Below are 18,581 nucleotides of genomic sequence, written 5' to 3' on the forward strand. Positions count from 1 at the left end.
ATATATACACATTAGAGTACTATGCTGCAGTAAAAAACAATGACTTCTCGAATTTTGCATGCAAATGGATAGAAATAGAAAACACTATCCTGAGCGAGGTAACCCAGACCCAAAAAGATGAACATGGGATGTACTCACTCATAATTGGTTTCTAGCCATAAATAAAGGTCACAGAGTGTAAAAATAAAATAAAATAGTGTCAGGCAAAACAAAAGCCCCCCCCCCCCCCCCCCCGCCGAAGCCTCCTTAGAACATAATTCTGAAAAGACAAAAAAAAAAATCCTTAAGGGTGGCTGAGTGCTTTTTGAATCTACCACGGTTACCAACCTCATTAAGAGGGATCATATTTAGTGTAGTCTTCCTCTTTGAACCCTGCCATGATCTTTCCTGCGTTGGGAACACAAAACCAAGATCCTTGTGCCCACAGATCTTCAGAGAAACCAAGAATGTTAAGCACACAGGACTGGCTTTCCAATGGGAAAGATGAAAAACCTGCTCTTCCACCAAGAAAGCTGAGAATTGGGAGTGACAAACAGCCAGGTGACCTACATTATCTGTGGGCCAGGCCACATCAAGCTCTTCTAATCAGGACCCTTATAGCCAGAGGCTCCCAAAACTCCCACAGCCAGGAGCAGACATGGCTAATAGCCCAAACAACTTCTACATTATCTGTGTGACTGACATCAGGTTAGACCCTTAGGCCCTTAAGCTACTACAGATAGGATAGCCTATCTCTTAAACTCATCTTCTGGGAAGAAATGACATGTGACTTGAGTTGAGTTTCAATGTATTTATGCTTCTTGGTGCACCAGAAATTGTATTACACCAGGAAATATTTTTTCAATTTATACTGGGTTTAAATACCTGATGTGGGAATCCCCTCTGTGTGCTGTGATTACCATTAATGAATAAAAAAAAAACTGCTTTAAACCTATAGAAAGGCAGAAGTTAGGTAGGCAGGGAAAGCTAGGCTGAATGCTGGGAAAAAGAAGGGCAGAGTCAGAGAGAAGCCATGGAGCTACCGCCAGAGTCAGACAGGCCAAAACTTTAGCCAGTAAGCCACAGCCACATGGCGATATATTAATAGAAATGGGTTAAACTAACATAAGAATTAGTCAATAAGAAGCTAAAGCTAATGGGCCAAGCAGTGATTTAATTAATACAGTTTCTGTGTGATTATTTGGAGTCTAAGCTAGCCAGGCAGCCAGGAACCAACAAGCGGCTCTCTCCTCCAACAAAAACTGTCTCTTTTTAGACTCCCCGGAGTCTGATCCAGGTTGACAAAGTCAGTTTGCACCATGTTTTCATACTAATCTCTATGTGCAGTTTGCTTTCCTGCTTGGACACCTGTAGAGACCCCTACACCTGTACCATGCATTTTGGCCTCTGCAAGGCAAGGTGTCCTGGGAGCCCCTTCCATGCGACTATCTGTGCATTGTTTAGCCCTATCATTGACTTCCCCAATATTCTTGATATCGTAAGTACCATGCACTAGTTACCACTAGTACCACTAGAGCATCCATCCCAGAGATGAAATTCTTACAGTAGCCCACAGAGCTCCTTAGAGTCCATCCAGTCCCCTACCTTCTTGCTTTTCTAACATTCCCATCTCCACGGCCATATTTCTAGAATGTCCCAATTGTCCCCCTGTCTTGGGTTCTTTGAACTTGTTATTGTTTCTGCTTAGGACACCTCCCCAGATAGTTTCTTATTCTCCTCCTCTTCTTTTTGAGCACCAGTGGAAACTCGACTTGTAAGAGCACCATGCTTTATTCAGGTTATATAGAATAGTAAGTAATTCATCCCTCTGCTTTCACACCGTTGGTCTCCACTAGAGTAATTATCACTGTCTGATATACTGTGTGCAACAGTCTGTGCGTGTAACCCCCATCCTCACTACATTAACTTAATTCACAGTAGTTAAGACAGTGGTTAGTATGTCATAGGAGCTTAGAGCATATATGTACAAGGGGACCGGAAAAATGGTTCAATGATTAGGAGCACAGGCGACCCAGGTTTCACTTCTAGCATCCATCAGAAACACACACATAATTAAAGCTAAAAATAAATCTTTAAAGAACTATGTGAGCTTCTGCTTTAATGGCTGCTCGGTCTCATTAAGGATGACCCAACTGCCTGCTTCCTTATCATCCCCAGAGGCTAAAATATGAGTTGTTTACTTCCTCCTTTTCTCTTAAAATAAACAAGTCACCAGTGGAAAAGGCTGAATGCAAGCAAGGACACTTCCCAGCAGCATCCCATCCTGGGTCACCACTGTGGGTCTCACACCTTCCACCAGGGGTTGGCCTAATATGCCAGACGCCTTTCAGTTCCACTTGCTCGCGTTGTGCACGCACTAGTGGTTAATGTGCAGAGCCTTTCACACTTGAGCAGTGAATCACACTCAATCTCCCACCTCACTTTGAACCTCACCTCTAAAGCAGCAAACACACACACACACACACACACACACACCAGAACACCTCTTTCCAGGCCTGTGTAATTAAAAATTCTTCTTAATATCTATACCTGCAGGCACCCTGTCTTGGTCCCCTCGGTTATCCAAAAGCTTCCAGACTTCAGAACATTGAGACGCGCACAGTAACAGACACAAATGAAAGCTGTCCCTAAACTCATATGCCAATCAAGAACTAGCTTTATGTTAAATAACTAAGACATCTCCCATATAATGTTTTTCATTTTTCATTGTGTATCAATATTGTTTGAATTTACAAGATTAACAGTTACACTGCTTTGGTACATTATATACAGTTAATGTATTTTAAAAATTGCTGTGTCTGGGTCCATGTGATAGCTCAGGAGATAAAGGTGTTTGCCCTCAAATCCGGAGGCCTGAGTTCAATCCCTTAGGAAAGAGAAGACCAACTCCTACAAGTTGTTCTCAGACCTCCATGGCCTAGCATACACATATACACATATGGAATAAACACATATGATTAAATACAGTTGAAAAGCTGGATTCCTAAAGGACGTTGGAACCGCTGTTATTCCCTTGGAAACTACAGCTCCCAGACTCCTCCTGGAGTACGAACACCTTGGCGCCCACGCGCCCAGGTGAAGGCCATTCCTCCCAGATAACCTTGCGCCCCCCGTTAAAAGCGAAGGTCCACGAGGCTTCGCTCTCTTGCCCCCTCTCTTGGCCCTTTTCCCCTTACCCTTGTGTGTCTTGCACGTCCCACCCCTTACAGTGTTACCCTCTCCCCATTAAAGCGCACCCACGTGGGAGCCGCGTGTCCGTCTCTTCCTTTTGCGTCTATCCTGTGTTTGTCCACACACCCGCCCCGCCGCCGTTTTTAAAAGGAATAATATTGGTGACTTATCGTTTGGTTCAGGACCTCCAGCTCATTAACTCTGCTGTGATACCTCTACACCCGGTTGTGCCCAATCCTTTCACTCAGTTATCCACCATTCCTTCAGGGACCTCCCACTTCTCCGTCTTGGACCTCAAGGATGCCTTTTTCTCTATTCCCCTCAGCCCTCAATTTCAAAACATCTTTGCTTTCACCTGGACAGATCCTGATACTAATTTTTCTACACAGCTCACCTGGACCGTTCTCCCTCAGGGATTCCGGGACAGCCCACACCTCTTTGGCCAGGCTCTGGCCTCTGATCTGCTTTCTCTGCCTCTCCCTAAATCAAAGCTTATACTCTATGTCGATGACATCCTGCTGTGTAGCCCATCTTTGGAGACCAGCAGGACTGACACTGCCGCCTTATTAAATTTTTTATCCAAAAAGGGCTACAGAGTCTCACCAGGCAAAGTTCAATTGTCCACGACTCAGGTAACATATTTGGGATTGACCATAACCCCAACACAAAAGGCTATTACTCTGGACAGAAAAAGACTAATTCAATCTCTTGCAGTTCCTTCCACCAAAGAAGAGGTTTTATCATTCCTGGGAGTGGCTGGTTTCCTGCGTTCCTGGATACCCTCCTTCTCCCTCCTTGCTCGCCCGTTATATGAAGCAGCTCTCGGCTCTCTACATGAGCCCCTTCTTCACCCCATCACAAAACCTTTCCGGAGACTCCAGCAGGCCCTGATCCAAGCCCCAGCCCTCCATCTTCCGGATTTAACCCGCCCCTTTTCTCTTTACGTAGCAGAGAAAGAGGGCTATGCCCTGGGAGTCCTAGGACACCAACTGGGACCCTCCTTTGCACCTGTAGCTTACCTATCAAAGAAGATGGACCTTACCACCCGGGGCTGGGCACCCTGCATACGTGCTTTGGCAGCTGCTGAACTTCTTATTCGTGAGTCAAAAAAGCTAACCTTTGGAGCACCTACTACAGTTTTCTCTCACCATAACCTGTCTAACCTCTTAACCTACAAAGGTCTACAAACCTTACCCCCTTCTCGAGTTCTTTCCCTTCAGGTGGCGCTGATGGAAGATACGAGCATCAATTTCCAATCTTGCCAACCTCTCAATATTTCAAATCTTCTACCTCAACCTAATGCTAATGATTCCCCATCTCACTCCTGCATTGAGGTCCTAGAGGACCTACTACCCCACCCCTCACATATACAGGAGGGCAGTCTGTCCCAGGCTACTCACACCTGGTACACAGACGGCAGCTCCTTTCTATGTGACGGGACGCGCAAAGCAGGTTATGCCATAGTGTCAGATACAGAGATAATCGAGGCCAGGGCACTACCTGCCCTTACAACAAATCAACAAGCCGAACTGATAGCTCTCACCCGAGCTTTTCAGTTAGCCGCGGGACAGTCTTTAAATGTTTACACAGATTCCAAATATGCCTTTCATATTCTGTTGTCTCATGCAGCCATCTGGAAGGAGCGCGGACTTCTCACGGCGAAGGGAGGATCCATTACCAACTCAGAGCATATTATGAACTTACTAAAAGCTTCTTATCTCCCTAAAGCTATAGGAATTATTCACTGCCGGTCTCATCAATCTGACAGTTCCATTGTCTCCAAGGGAAACAACCGAGCGGACAGAGCAGCTAAGATGGCAGCACTCCAGAATACAGGCCTGCCTCGGCTACCTCAGGGAGTATTTACAGTACAGCCCACAGTCCCACAGGCATCTCCCAACACCCGACAGATCCTGTCCTACCTACACCAGCTTTTTCATCCCAATGAAAAAGCCCTACTTCATTTTGTAAAAACACATGTCAAACCCACACCTGACGATATCAGGTTTTTAAAAGCCACCACTGCTTCCTGTCAGATCTGCCAAAAGTCAGATCCCAGGACCAAATATCGCAGCTTCCCTTTTCCTACCCACCAAGCCAGAGGTTCTCTCCCGGGAACCGACTGGCAGCTGGATTTTACTCATATGCCCACAGTCAGGAAAATTAAATATCTCCTGGTTCTGGTGGATACAATGTCTGGATGGGTTGAAGCTTTCCCCACCTCTAACAAGAGAGCCCAGACAGTCTCTGACGTTCTTCTCCGAGAGATTATCCCTAGGTTTGGATTCCCAGCCTCTCTCCAGTCAGATAACGGTCCAGAGTTTACGTCACAGATCTGTCAAACCCTGTCCAAGGCACTCGGAATTCCCTGGAACTTTCATATCCCCTACCATCCACAGTCTTCAGGTAAGGTAGAACGAACTAACCGCTCTCTAAAGGGAGCCCTTATGAAGATGTCACAGGAACTCCACCTCGATTGGGTAAGACTTCTGCCCCTTGCTCTCCTCAGGCTTCGGGCCCTCCCTAAGGGTCCCCTCTTCATTTCACCTTTTGAACTTATGTATGGGCGGCCGGTCTTAACACCCGGCCTCTCACCGGGAACCTCCCCCCTCCCAGATCACCTGCTCACCCCACTTCTTTCACACTTACGTTCACTTCTATGGGACTTTGCGGATCACGCTCTACCTCAGCCCTGCACTGACCCATGTCCTCCACCAATTAAAATAGGAGATGAGGTATTGCTCTCACCCCCAGGTCAACGCCCCTCACCTCTTGCTCCTAAATGGCAGGGACCCTTCAGAGTAATTCTTCTAACTCCCACAGCTGCCAAGCTAAAAGGGGTTCCCCACTGGATCCACCTGACACACCTCAAGCCCTTTATTTCCACAGCTCAAAATAATCCTTCATACACGGTAACCCAGACGGGACCCTGTTCCCTTAAGTTCCAAAAGACACCAGGCTTAGCCCCTCCTACCCCATCTGCCACCTAATTCTCCTGCGTTAATACATCTTTCCTTCTCCAAAATTCTAAATAACCATTCAGCTGCCATTACAGATCATCAAATACGAAGCCAAGGGCTCCAGCGGTAAGCAGATTTTTAACAAAGTCACTTAACAGGTCAGTTCACCTAAGCAGATTCACAAGCGGTTCAGTAACGGAATAAGTATCATTTAATTTTTTCTTTTCTCTTCTTCTTTCTTTCATTCCTAGGACTCCTCCCCCACCCCCAAGTTTCCCCTCAAACCTTCCAGATCTCTTCTCCCTAATTTCTTTCTCCACTAATGCGATTTTTGCCTTCCAGCATCCCAGCAATGACCCAGCTACTCAGAAGAAAAAACCGGACGGAGGTGACTTCTTCAATCAGCCAGCCCAGAACGCCAGCGGACCAACCGGACATTCACTGAACCCCTCGACGCCCAAAGTCAGCAGGAAGCAGTCATGAGAGACCGGGCCACGCCCCCATTCCCTACCCTTTAAGACCCCTCCCCCAATTTTAATTTTTTTTAATAAACCAAAAAGGTTGGAATGTTATTCCCTTGGAAACTACAGCTCCCAGACTCCTCCTGGAGTACGAACACCTTGGCGCCCACGCGCCCAGGTGAAGGCCATTCCTCCCAGATAACCTTGCGCCCCCCGTTAAAAGCGAAGGTCCACGAGGCTTCGCTCTCTTGCCCCCTCTCTTGGCCCTTTTCCCCTTACCCTTGTGTGTCTTGCACGTCCCACCCCTTACTGTGTTCCCCTCTCCCCATTAAAGCGCACCCACGTGGGAGCCGCGTGTCCGTCTCTTCCTTTTGCGTCTATCCTGTGTTTGTCCACACACCCGCCCCGCCGCCATTTTTAAAAGGAATAATAACCGCTCTTCAAGTTCCAGTCTTACTAGTCAGGTCCCCTGGAGCTTCATCCCGGCCTGTCAGTCGGGCTCCAATGTCCTAACATAGCTGAGCAGAATCTCAGCCTCGGGATCAAGCCAAGGTTGAAATGGACAGAATCCCTGCACTTCTGCTGAGTTATACGTGCAGATACTGAGCGGGAGGCTGTGCTGAGCTGGGACTACACTGGGCAGTAACACTGTGCCATGCCGGGCAAGTTTCCGCATCTGTGACGTTCCCGCAGGCATCACAAGCATGAGGCAGTGAGGAGCCATCTGAACCCTCAGTGGCTGACTTATTATAGTGACTCTTCATCCTTAGGTCAGATCAGTTGCCAAAACCATCATTCCCAGCCCCATACTTTAGCCCCTGACTAATTCACGCTTAACGTATCTAATTCTTCTCATAAAAAGTATCAGATAATATTTCCTAATCAATCCCATTTAAAACATGATGATTTTTTTTTTCAGCTAATGAAGTTGTGTCTTCCCCACTTTGTCCGGGACTCCATGCCTTGAATGTGTCCTCTTAACACCAGTCACTGTGCCTTGGCTGAACAAGGCTTGTCCTTAACAGTTAAGGCATTGCTCTTTCCGTGTCAGGGCCTATGCTGGGCTCCTTTCCACCACCTGCAAAACCTTCCTGTCCCTTCCTACCCCCCCCCAAGTTACTGTCCTCACCTGCACCCCAAGTTACTGTCAGACCCACTGGACAAGCTCCTTATTCAGAACTCTGACTCCCTACTCTAGGTCAGCAAGAGGAAGTCCTTCTGCCTTGTGCAGAGCTGGCTGTGTGTGCACACACGCGCTACCACTAGAATGTAAGTGCTCAGAAGTGCAGAGCTTGCACTTGCGTGGAGCAGGTTCTACCTGACATATGGAACACGAAGACTGAGCAGAAAGCCGGTGCAGACACACACTCACTGTGCTCATGTAGCAGAAGAAGCAACAAAAGCCAACAACCATGGGGTTCTGACACTAGCAGGTCACTTACCAGTGCCGTGCCCAGTGAGCCCCCGCTCAGACCCACAGGAAAGGCGAAAGAGTTTCAAGTGGGGCTTTAACCCATGGATTAAATTCTGGTGACTTCTATAGTGGCTAGAATAACCTGGAGAAAGTTGAGATTTCTTTTTTGTTTTACAAAGGAACATGTTTACATATATGTGTATGTATTTGTACATATTTATATTTGATATATTATCAAATTTTCTAAACTCAAAAGCAAGCTTAATTATTTTTAAAACAAGGAAGTCTATAGAATCAGTCATTAGTTCTAGTGTGATCGAAAATCACAACACTCTAAACAAGACTTGCAAGGAATAGTAAATTCTTAAGATACAGAATATCTGATTTCTACTAATACAAACAATATATTTCTGAATGAAAAGAGAACTTTCGTCTACAAAAGGTTTATGAAATACACCTGACGCCTTCCTTTTCACTTGGCAGCTTGTCATATTTTACAAAACTTTAGTCCTATGTGACCATTAAAAGATCAATAGTGGCTGCTTTGATGACTTTGTGTTGAAAACAAATATGCTTTGTAAATGACGCAAGGGAGGCCAACATGGAGCTCAGCTGGTAGTGCACAGAGCCCTTGGTTTAATCCCAGAGCCTTGTAAAAAGACATGGTGGTGCATGCCTGTGACGCCTGCATGGCGCGGACAGGAGCCCAAAACCAGCCTCTACTGCATAGTGAGTCTGTGACCAGCCTGGGCTACATGAGACGCTGTCTCAAAAACACAAAGAGTGCCAAAGGGGCCATGGCGCCACACAGGATGGCCCGGACAACTAGAGGCACTATTAATGGAATGCCACCACAGATTGATAAAAAAAAAAAAAAAAAAAAAAAAAAAAAAAAAAAAAAAAAAAAAAAAAAAAAAACAGGTCAAGAGTCACAGCACAGTCAAGACAAGTTCTAATAGAGATGAGACTCACTGGAGGCGCTGTCGATGCTGCTGACGCTGTCCGAGTTGTGCAGGTGGCGACGGTGCAGCTGTCGGTAGAGACTAAATTTGGAGAACTTCCGGGACTTCCCTATTCCTTTCAGCTTGCCGTCTGTTTCATCCGCACTCTTCAGGATGGGCTCGTTTTTATGAGCTTCCTGGTTACTCTTGAGGTTTAAAGATTCCATTGATTCTATTGTTGCTGCCTGAGAAAGTTATTTAAAAAAAAAAAAAAAAAAAAAAAAGGCCATGCATATAGTATCCTGCAGTGGGCTCTCACTCAAGCAGAGCTGAGAGATGGTTTACAAGTGGCGATGGTCCCAGAACAGACTCTCTCCATAGAGTCTCAGGTCAGCCACAGAAAGTAAATCAGGCTGACCTCAAGTTTAGAGATTCACCTACCCCTGCCTCCCACATTCTGGGACTAAGTGCATGCCACCACGCCCATCTAAAATTCCTGAAATTTCATTTCACTGACCCCCTTACCTCACACTAATTAAACTGTTTAAATTCAGTGTTAAGCTACATAACTCTGATGAGCTGACTCCCTCCTCAGGCATTTTCTGTGTTCCCTACTGCCATGGTTTGAATGTGAAGTCCCCGCAGGCTGTTTGAACACTTAGTCACCAGTTGGTGGCAGTGTTTTGGACGACTTCAGGAGGCTCTGAGGAAGGTGAATCAATGGGGGTGGGCCTTGAGCTTTCACGGCTTGCCATCCCCATGCTTTCTAACTGTAGATGGAACGGGATGAGCAGGACCCCCGCTCCTGCCCCTACAACTTTAGCAGCACGGTGGACTGCACTCCTCAAGCCGAGGCCGAAACAGTCCCACCTCCTGCTTCCCATCAGATATTTGATTACAGTAATGATATGTATCCAGGCAGGGTATTGCTCCTTTCTCAACCCTCAAAAAAGCCAGCAGCATAGCCTTCAGGAAATAAGAGGGGCCCCTGAACTCTTTGAATCCTTATCCATATTGCATTTGGGTCGTGTGGAGCTGAAACAAAGCAAGGATTTTTAGCAGCTCTTGATTAGCAGGTACTTTGAGGAGTTATTGGTTAGCTTCCTGCTCCAGATCTCTCTAGTGACCCCAGACTGATCTACTGAGTTCTGTGACCAGCTAAAAACAAATGCCCACCATAGCCATGCACACTCTCACATATGAACAAAACCCAGCTCCAGCAGCTGCCTGGGATGGGCTTCTTACTCGTATTGAACTAGAGAACCAACTGAGATGACATAAGCTATACAGAACTCACTCTCTCTTCCTATAGGAGAAGCTGAGAGAGGCCAGGTTCTGGGTTAGGCAGGTGGTATAGACTGTTACAAGAAAGTAGGTATGTCCACCATATCTCCCAGTTGCCACCTCTGAATCACTGGGTCAATCATGGTATTTATATGGGTTTCGACAAGCCTGTCGATGTTATGCCGCCCCTCAAAGGTGACAGGTACTCACTGTGAGAGAGCCCATGGACAGTCCTGAGGTGACCCGCTTCACACTGCCCACGTCGGTGAGTCTGTGCTCATTGTCATCCCACCGTCCATAGGCTAGGTCAATCCCACCCACAAAAGCCAGTGATTGGTCAATAATGACGAGCTTCTCATGATGAGCCCACAGATAGACACTGGAGGACACGTGGTCTGGGTGCCTCATCACCTGCAGACAGGAGAAATCCACAGAGAATGTGAATTATAAACGTCCTTCAAATCTCAATAAAATAGGTCTGCTCCCCCGAAACCATTTCTAAAAGAATTCAGGTACAAAATATGTTCTACACATGCTGAAGAAAAGTACCTCAAACTTCACATTTTATTCTCGGTACTAACAGAGACAGACTTCCATCTGGCTTTCTTTCTTTCTTTCTTTCTTTCTTTCTTTCTTTCTTTCTTTCTTATTTTTTTTAAAGGACTATCCTCACTATTCTTGAGAGTCTCTTGTCTCACTTTCCTAAATCCTGGGATTCCAAGTGTAGGCCCCTATACGTGACCTCTTATGGTTTAAGTCCTCAGCCTGATGAGGTGGTTTGAGGAAGCAATCATTTGACTTGAATGACAATCATTAGAACTATAGGTTCTCTTTCTACCCACCCCCAATAGTTACCCTTGGTATAAATAAATTAATAAGTAAATAAGTAAGATCCTTAACCACCATGCATTGTGGAAAGATGTGTAATAAATTAGCATTCTGATGATACAAGCACACAGACACTGGGACAGCGCCTCATGCGAAGGGAAATGGAACAGTGATGAACGGCTTTCAGGATGAGCCCCTACACATGACCCTGTTTGACCTCTCTTATGTTTACGTTTGTAACTAAGAAGACACCAAAAATGTTTGCTAATGCTTTTACTTATTGTGGTAGAATACATAAAACATGAGATTTGCCACATTTCCAATTCCGATGTGCAGTTTTCCCAAGGCCATGAGCTAGCCAATCTTTTTTTTTTTTTTTTGCTGTGCAGATTTTATTTTTTTTTTAATTTATTAAAGATTTCTGTCTCTTCCCCACCGCCGCCTCCCCTTTCCCTCCCCCTCCCCCAATCAAGTCCCCCTCACTTGTCAGCCCAAAGAGCAATCAGGGTTCTCTGCCCTATGGGAAGTCCAAGGACCACCCTCCTCCATCCAGGTGAGCATCCAAACTGCCTAGGCTCCCACAAGAGCTAGCCAACCTTGAGGACTGCTGTTAAGGCTTTAAGTGCTGGGTGGAATTCAGTCAAGCCGTGGTGGTGAATGCCTTTAATCCCAGCACTCGGGAGGCAGAGGCAGGCAGATCTCTGAGTTCGAGGCCAGCCTGGTCTACAGAGCTAGTGTCAGGACAGGCTCCAAAACTACAGAGAAACCCTGTCTCAAAAAAAAAAAAAATAGAAAGAAAGGAAGAAAGGAAGGAAGGAAGGAAGGAAGGAAGAAAGGAAGAAAGGAAGCAGGCAGGCTGGGCGGAGCTCATCAGTATGCAGCAATAGAATCACATGCTGTTCCCTGAGAGTTTTCAGCTGTTGATCATGGTCCCCTGACTAGTTATGCCCATCCAGATTTCATACCTTTTCCTGGGCTAGCCTGGACAGGTTTTGGGGGGGGGGGGTCACCTGCTCCCACTGTGGACTTTCACAGTGGCTCCATCTTCACTTCTTGTCTTCAGAAAGCAGAGGCTTTCCTTTTTCTCTTTCTGCTTCTGACTAAAGCTTTCTTGAACTGGTCAATCCTCCTAAACACTAACTTTGGTCACTGATTTTTTTTCCCCATTCTGCCTGTGACCTGTCTGATCCTGATGTCCCTCCCCTGCCACCTTTCGGTTTGCTTTGTTCTTTTGTCTGGATCCTTAAGTAGTAAATTAAGCTGACACTTTGAGACCTTCTCTTTTCTAATGAAGGACTTAGGAGTATAAACATCTTCTTTTTGTACTGCTTTTGCTAATTCCTGGGAGCTTTGATACATTCTTTTATTATCACTTGACTCTAAGTACAAATTTTATGTCTTCTCCTCCTCTAACAGGGGCTCATTATGCAGGCCTGGCTAGCCTAGAGCTCAGCACATAGACCAGGCTGGCCTCAGACACACTGAGATTCTCCTGCCTATGCCTCCTGAGTGGTGGGATTAAAGGGGCAAGCCACAATGCCAGCCTGAATTATTCTTTTAAAAATTTTTTTAAATGTTATTTATCTATTTAGGGTTTTTAGGAGACAGGGTTTCTCTTTGTAGCTCTGACTGTTCTGGAACTCACTCTGTAGATCAGGCTGGCTTTGAACCCAGAGATCCACTTGCTTCTGCCTCCCAATGCTGAAATTAAAGGCAAGCACCATAACTACCTGGCTTAAATTTTGTTAGCATACAGAATGATAGGTTCTGTACTGCTTTGTTCTTATTAATTCTCTTTCCCTTGCTGACCATCTTCCTAACTTCAAATAGCCCCCTACTTCCACATGACATGTATTACATATTCTCTCTCCTCTCTCTCCCTCCCTCCGCCCCCATCTGTCTCTCTCTGCCTCTCTGTCTCTGTCTCTCTGGGACGGTCTCACTATGAGGTTCTGGCTGACCTAGGATGTAGTACATGGCCTAGACTCGTCTTATGTTGATGGCGATTCTCTTTCTGCTTCATCCTCCCAAGCACTGAGAGCACAGGTGTGAGCCCCTGCACCTTTAGTGGGCTGCTTTAGGAGCTCATTCCTGTTGGATCACCTTTGTAGCTCACTCACGTCTGCGACTGAACAAGAAAGAGTGTTTATCCATTTGTCGGCTGATCAGCATTCAAGCTGTGCATGCCTTTAGCTGTTATGAGCGCTGTGACCAGGCACATTTCTATGTAAGTCTTATGTTCTCACTTCTCTGGAGTGCAGACCTAGCAGTGACCTGTTAGATCACACCATAACTGCATCCTGAACTTTTGAGGAACTAGCAGACAGTTTTCCAAAGTGGCTGTCCTATTATCCACTCCGTCAACCTGCATAATCTCCATATTCTCAGCAACACCATATAGCACCTGACCACTGGTTATAGCTCACTGAGTGGATGGTAAGTAGCATCTTGCTGGAGTTTCGATTTGTGTTTTCCTGATTCAATATCTTCTGGTGAGGTTTGGCCATTGGAATCTTCTAAAACATCTGTTCAGAGCCTTGGCTCATTTGAAAATGTCTTCTAGCGGTTCTGTTGAAGAAGGACTCCATACAGACTGGAAACACAACCCTTCTCAGTCTATGGTTTGTAAATACTTTCTCCTCTTTTGTGGCTTGCCTTTTTTATGCTGTTCTTTGTTGTGTATTTTTTTCTCCCCCCCCCCTCCACTTTTTGAGTAAGGTCACCCTCATGGATCCCAGAGACTTTCCACTGGACTAGGTTTCTGCCTCACTGTCGCAAAATATTTATTTTCACTGTTCTCTCTCTCTCTCTCTCTCTCTCTCTCTCTCTCTCTCTCTCTCTCTCTCTCTCTCCCTCCCTCTCTCATCTGATTGGTGTAACAAAAAGCCTGAACAGCCAATAACTAGGCAGGAGAGAAGAGGCGGGACTTCTAGGTAGAGAGAGAAAGAGATGTCTGGGAAGAAGAAAAGTAGAATTTGCCAGGGAGAGGCAGGGAAGCGGGATGTACAGAAAGGAGATGAGGTAACGAGCCATGTTGCAGAACATCGATTAAAAAATATGAGTTAATTTTAGTTATAAGAGCCAGTCGAGGAAAAACCTGAGACAAGGCCAATTTTTCACAATTAATAAGAAGTCTGTCTTTATTTGAGGGGTGGTGATCCAAAGACAGTCTGACAAGAAAGTGACCTGCACTTGCCCCCAAAATGACCCACCAATCCCAACTGCCTCTCCCAGTACTCTCTCCCTCCATGTCTTCCACACCTGATCCTTCCTGTTCCCATCCCTACCAATCCCCAGTCCACCCTCAAAATCAATTCTATCTTCCCTTCCCAGGGAGATGTGCCCTGAGCCCTCCTTGTTACATAGCCTCTCTGAGTCTGTGGGTTGTAGCGTGATTATCCTTTCCTTTACAGCTAATATTCACTTATGAGTGAGTACATACCATGCTTGTCTTTCTGAGTTACCTCACTTGGGATGATTTTTTTTCTAGTTCTATCCCTTTGCCTGCAAATTTCATGATGTCATTCTTTTTAACAGCTGAATAATACTCCATTATACCACATTTTCTTTATTCTTTGGTTGAAGGACATCTAGGTTGTTTCCAGTTTCTGGCTACTATGTATAAAATTGCTATAGTTGAACAAGTGTCCTTGTGGCAGGATGGAGCATCCTTGGGATGTATGCCCAGGAGTGGGATTGTTGGGTCTTGAGGTAGATCGATTCCCAATTTTCTGAGAAACCATTTGTTGTATTCTTTTCAGTTACTGATGTCACAAAATCAACACCCGGTGAATGAATATTGAGCAGCTGCAAGGTGACTTATCCTGTGGGCTGATTTTTAATCAAGTAAGATACATAATTATTACATATTTTAAGCCTCTTAGAGCATAAGTCATGTGTCTTGATGGCTGAATGATATTTATTATGAGATTTTAGGTCTAATGAGATTTCTAGGAGCTTTTTCAAACATTTCACACTAGATACTGTTGATCACAAACAATACAGACTTTCAAATCCTAAAGGAAATCTCTTTATTGCTGTTAGCAATCAGAGAACTGACTGGGTCACATTATGTCCAAGTGGTTCTAGTGTTTTCCTAATGCAGTATGGAGAGTAGACAGAACTCATGAGTAAAATAGAGCAGGAAGCATGTTCTGGGCTCAACTTTCATCTCAAGTTGAAAAATGTAAGATCTACTCACCCCATCAACAGAGAATATAAGGAAATATTTCAGCTGAACAGAGGAGTCTCAGAAAAAAATGTTTTTAAAGCATTCAGCACCCTTAGTCATCAAAGAAATGCAAATCAAAACCATTTTAAGATTTCATCTTGGTGGGCAGAATAGCTACCCTCAGGAAAACAACAGTAAACACTGGAGAGAAATGTGGGGAGGGGAAAGAGAAGCTTTAGTTATGGCTGGTGGGGGTAAACTGGTACAGCCACCATGGAAATCAGAGTGCAGGTCTCTCTAGAAACCTGGAGAGGTGGCACATGCCTTTAATTCAGAACCTGAGAGGCAGGCAGGCAGGAGGATCTCTGTGAGTCAGAGGCCAGACTGAGCCATATAGAGTTTCTGGCCAACCAGATTACAAATTCAGATCGTATTTAAAAAAAGAAAGAAAGAAAGGAAGGAAGGAAGGAAGGAAGGAAGGAAGGAAGGAAGGAAGGAAGGAAGGAAGGAAGGAAGAGAGGAGGAGAAGGAAAGGAAGAAGAAAGAAAGAAAAGAAACTAAAATTAAAACTGCCATAGGGCTTAGCTGCTCTTGGGTATATAAAGGACTGCATTACACCACACAGACTCCTGCACATCCATGTGTCTTCTGTTCTATTCACAATGGTAAGCAAATGGAGCCGATCTAGGACCCCATCAACAGATCAATAAATACTGTGTGGTATGTATACACAATTGAATTCTATTTAGTAGTAACAAATGAAATAATGATATTTGCAGAAAGACGATGGAAAAGGAAACTATTAAAGTGACCCAGACCTAGACAAATACCAACTGTTTCCTCTCACATGTAGAGCCTAGATCTAAACATTTATATATATGCATATCTATGCGATGTGAGTAGGGTCAAGAAACTGGAAAGGAATTATGGGAAGGGAAGAAAAGTCTGAAGGAAATTGGGATGGGGAGAAGAGGGTATGAAAATATGTGTGACATGAAAGCAAAATAAGGGTACCATGGGAAAGAAGGAGAAGGGGGAGCAGGAGGCTGGGTGAAGGAAATGGGGAGGGAGGAGCAATAGAAACAAGGTATGGATGACATACCCCTCCCTTTGTAATCTCATTTTGAAAAGCAAAACAAGAAATATAATACTGTGTGCATTTCTGAGGATTTGACGCTGTTCACTCAAAATGAACACGCAGGTCATCTTTACGGGAAAGGCTGCTGTGGGGCAGTAAGCGCTGGGACCAGGATACCTTTATGTTGGGGTGCAGCCGCATCAAAGTCCGCTTGCTGTATTCACTGTTGATTCCGAGGGCTAGCTCCACCTCCTTGTATAGCATGATGAAAATCCGAACGCCTTGTTGCTGTCACAAGAAAACAAGAATGAGCACCTGGAGGGCTGTGCCCTGCTTCCCTTCCTTCTTTCCCTGGCTTAGATCTCCTTTAGTCCATGAACTGGGATAGAAGCAGTGAACCAACAGGCAGTGCAAGGCATGGCATGCATGATGTCAAGGCACAAATAGAAAATATAAAACTTAGGTGTGGTGGCAAATACTGGTTACTCCAGCACTGGGGACGGGGAGTCAGGAGGAACAGAGTTCAAGGCTAGCCTAGGCTACGTATTATCTCACTGAGAAGAAGACCATCCTCCTTCCCTTTGTACAAGTTCATCACACGAGTGTTGGTTTGGATACTCACAGATCCAGGATGCAGTGGCCAGCACCTCTGCTCCTGAAAGTGTCCAGTAGCCTCAATGCCTTTCTAGACATCCCAAGCACTACCGCTCAGGAGAACTGCGACCTGAGCTAGTGCCAAATACACCCCTCATGTCTCAGGGTAGTGATTGATTGTGTAGAGCTTTTTTTGCCTTAAAAAAATAGTTTAAATGAAGAAAACACTCCTAAATCCTTAAAGAAGAGTGTGCTAGATCTTACACACAATTAGATTCTTAGCGTCTATGGTGCTAGCAATAGGACTTCACTGTGGCAGTAGCTGTGTAACAAATGAACACGCATCTGCCCCTAGACTGTGGGTCAGAACAAAGATAGGGTTGTTGGGGACCCTTTCACTGTCGAACTGAATCAGAATGTGCCTGGTGAACCACTGACTTCACCATCTGACCAACAAGAACCTTGTGTTTTCACAACACCGCAACTTCAAATGACATTGAGTTTATGCCTTTAGGCAACAGACAATGGGGAGCCATGAATCTACAGTTTCCCGGTGCTATTCTGTCAACTCTATATAGTGTGTGGGTTTCCTATAAGACCACATCACTTCACGAGTTAGTTATGCCTGAAATGAGTCTACAATCTTAGAAGGACACTAGATTTGCAATCAGGTGTTAGTTATATGTATTAGAAGATAAACCTTTGTTCTGAAAAAAAAAGGAAAAGGTCGAAAGTAGGTCTGTATGATACATGCCCTTCATACACTTGCTTGCACATGAATGTAATTATGTAATTCCATTTCACTTATGAACACCTGGACTTTGGAACTTATTTATTGCTCACTATAACTATTCAATTACTATTATAATCAGATATAAAAGATGAAAGTACAGGGCTGAGAATTGGATCAGTAGATAAAGCTGACTACTGCCAAGCCTGGTGACCTGAGTTTGACCCCTAGAACCCATGTGCTAGAAGGAGCTCCTCTACACACATACTACAGGAACACGCGCGCACACACACATTGATACGTGTATCTTTTAAAGAGTGGTGAGCTGGATAGAGGGCTCAGCAGTTACAAGCATGTAGTGGTCCTGCCAAGGGTGAGCGTTTGGTTCCCAGCACCCACATCAGGCTGCTCAGAGCTGTAGCTCCAGGGGATCCCATGTCTTCTCTGGCCTTCGCAGGCACCATGAGCATGGACGCATGCTTACACAACAAACACATAATTAAAAACTAAAAATAAATATTTTTAAAATGATTATCAGACATATAATTTGAATATATATAACTTGAATAAAAAATAAGAACATAAAAATGTAAGCAAGAAGGGAACAGGTTGATTTTTGATGACCAGTCAGTCCTCTGTAATAAAACACTAGTTAAGGGCTAGAAAGGAATATTAAATAATTTTTTCACTTCTATCATTCAGCTATTTTTTTCTATTTAAATATTTTAAAATTTATCACTGAACTATGGTCAATGCTAAATAGAAGTCTTTCGGCGGGGAAGTATAATTCAAAGTTTACAACCCAAAACTGCAACCTAAGTAGGGTATGCATATACCCGGTATTATTCCTTATAGTCCATATTTCAAATGGATGAAATTCTGCTTTCACTCTCTTCCTCATTCCTTTGAGGCTCTTGTCTCCCTGAAACCAGAGCTCACTTTTCAGCTC

The 18,581-nt window shown here is 44.9% G+C and overlaps 1 protein-coding gene across 4 annotated transcripts in view; it reads right to left on the bottom strand.

The window, feature by feature from the left end:
* The window catches only part of Pld1 (phospholipase D1), a 217,470-nt gene that overhangs the window by 73,895 nt on the left and 124,994 nt on the right, over positions 1–18,581 (bottom strand). For all 4 annotated transcript variants that reach the window (XM_050142099.1, XM_050142100.1, XM_050142101.1 and 1 more), the window contains 3 exons: positions 16,486–16,596; positions 10,442–10,642; positions 8,979–9,192 (listed from right to left, as the gene is read on the bottom strand). In XM_050142099.1, coding sequence (XP_049998056.1) covers positions 8,979–9,192; positions 10,442–10,642; positions 16,486–16,596 — 526 coding nt within the window. The remainder of the gene's footprint in view (positions 1–8,978; positions 9,193–10,441; positions 10,643–16,485; positions 16,597–18,581) is intronic.

Source organism: Alexandromys fortis, unplaced genomic scaffold (genome assembly GCF_014885135.2).
Source record: "Alexandromys fortis isolate MF-2015 unplaced genomic scaffold, M_Fortis_MF-2015_v1.1 scaffold_41, whole genome shotgun sequence".
Taxonomy (NCBI): domain Eukaryota; kingdom Metazoa; phylum Chordata; class Mammalia; order Rodentia; family Cricetidae; genus Alexandromys; species Alexandromys fortis.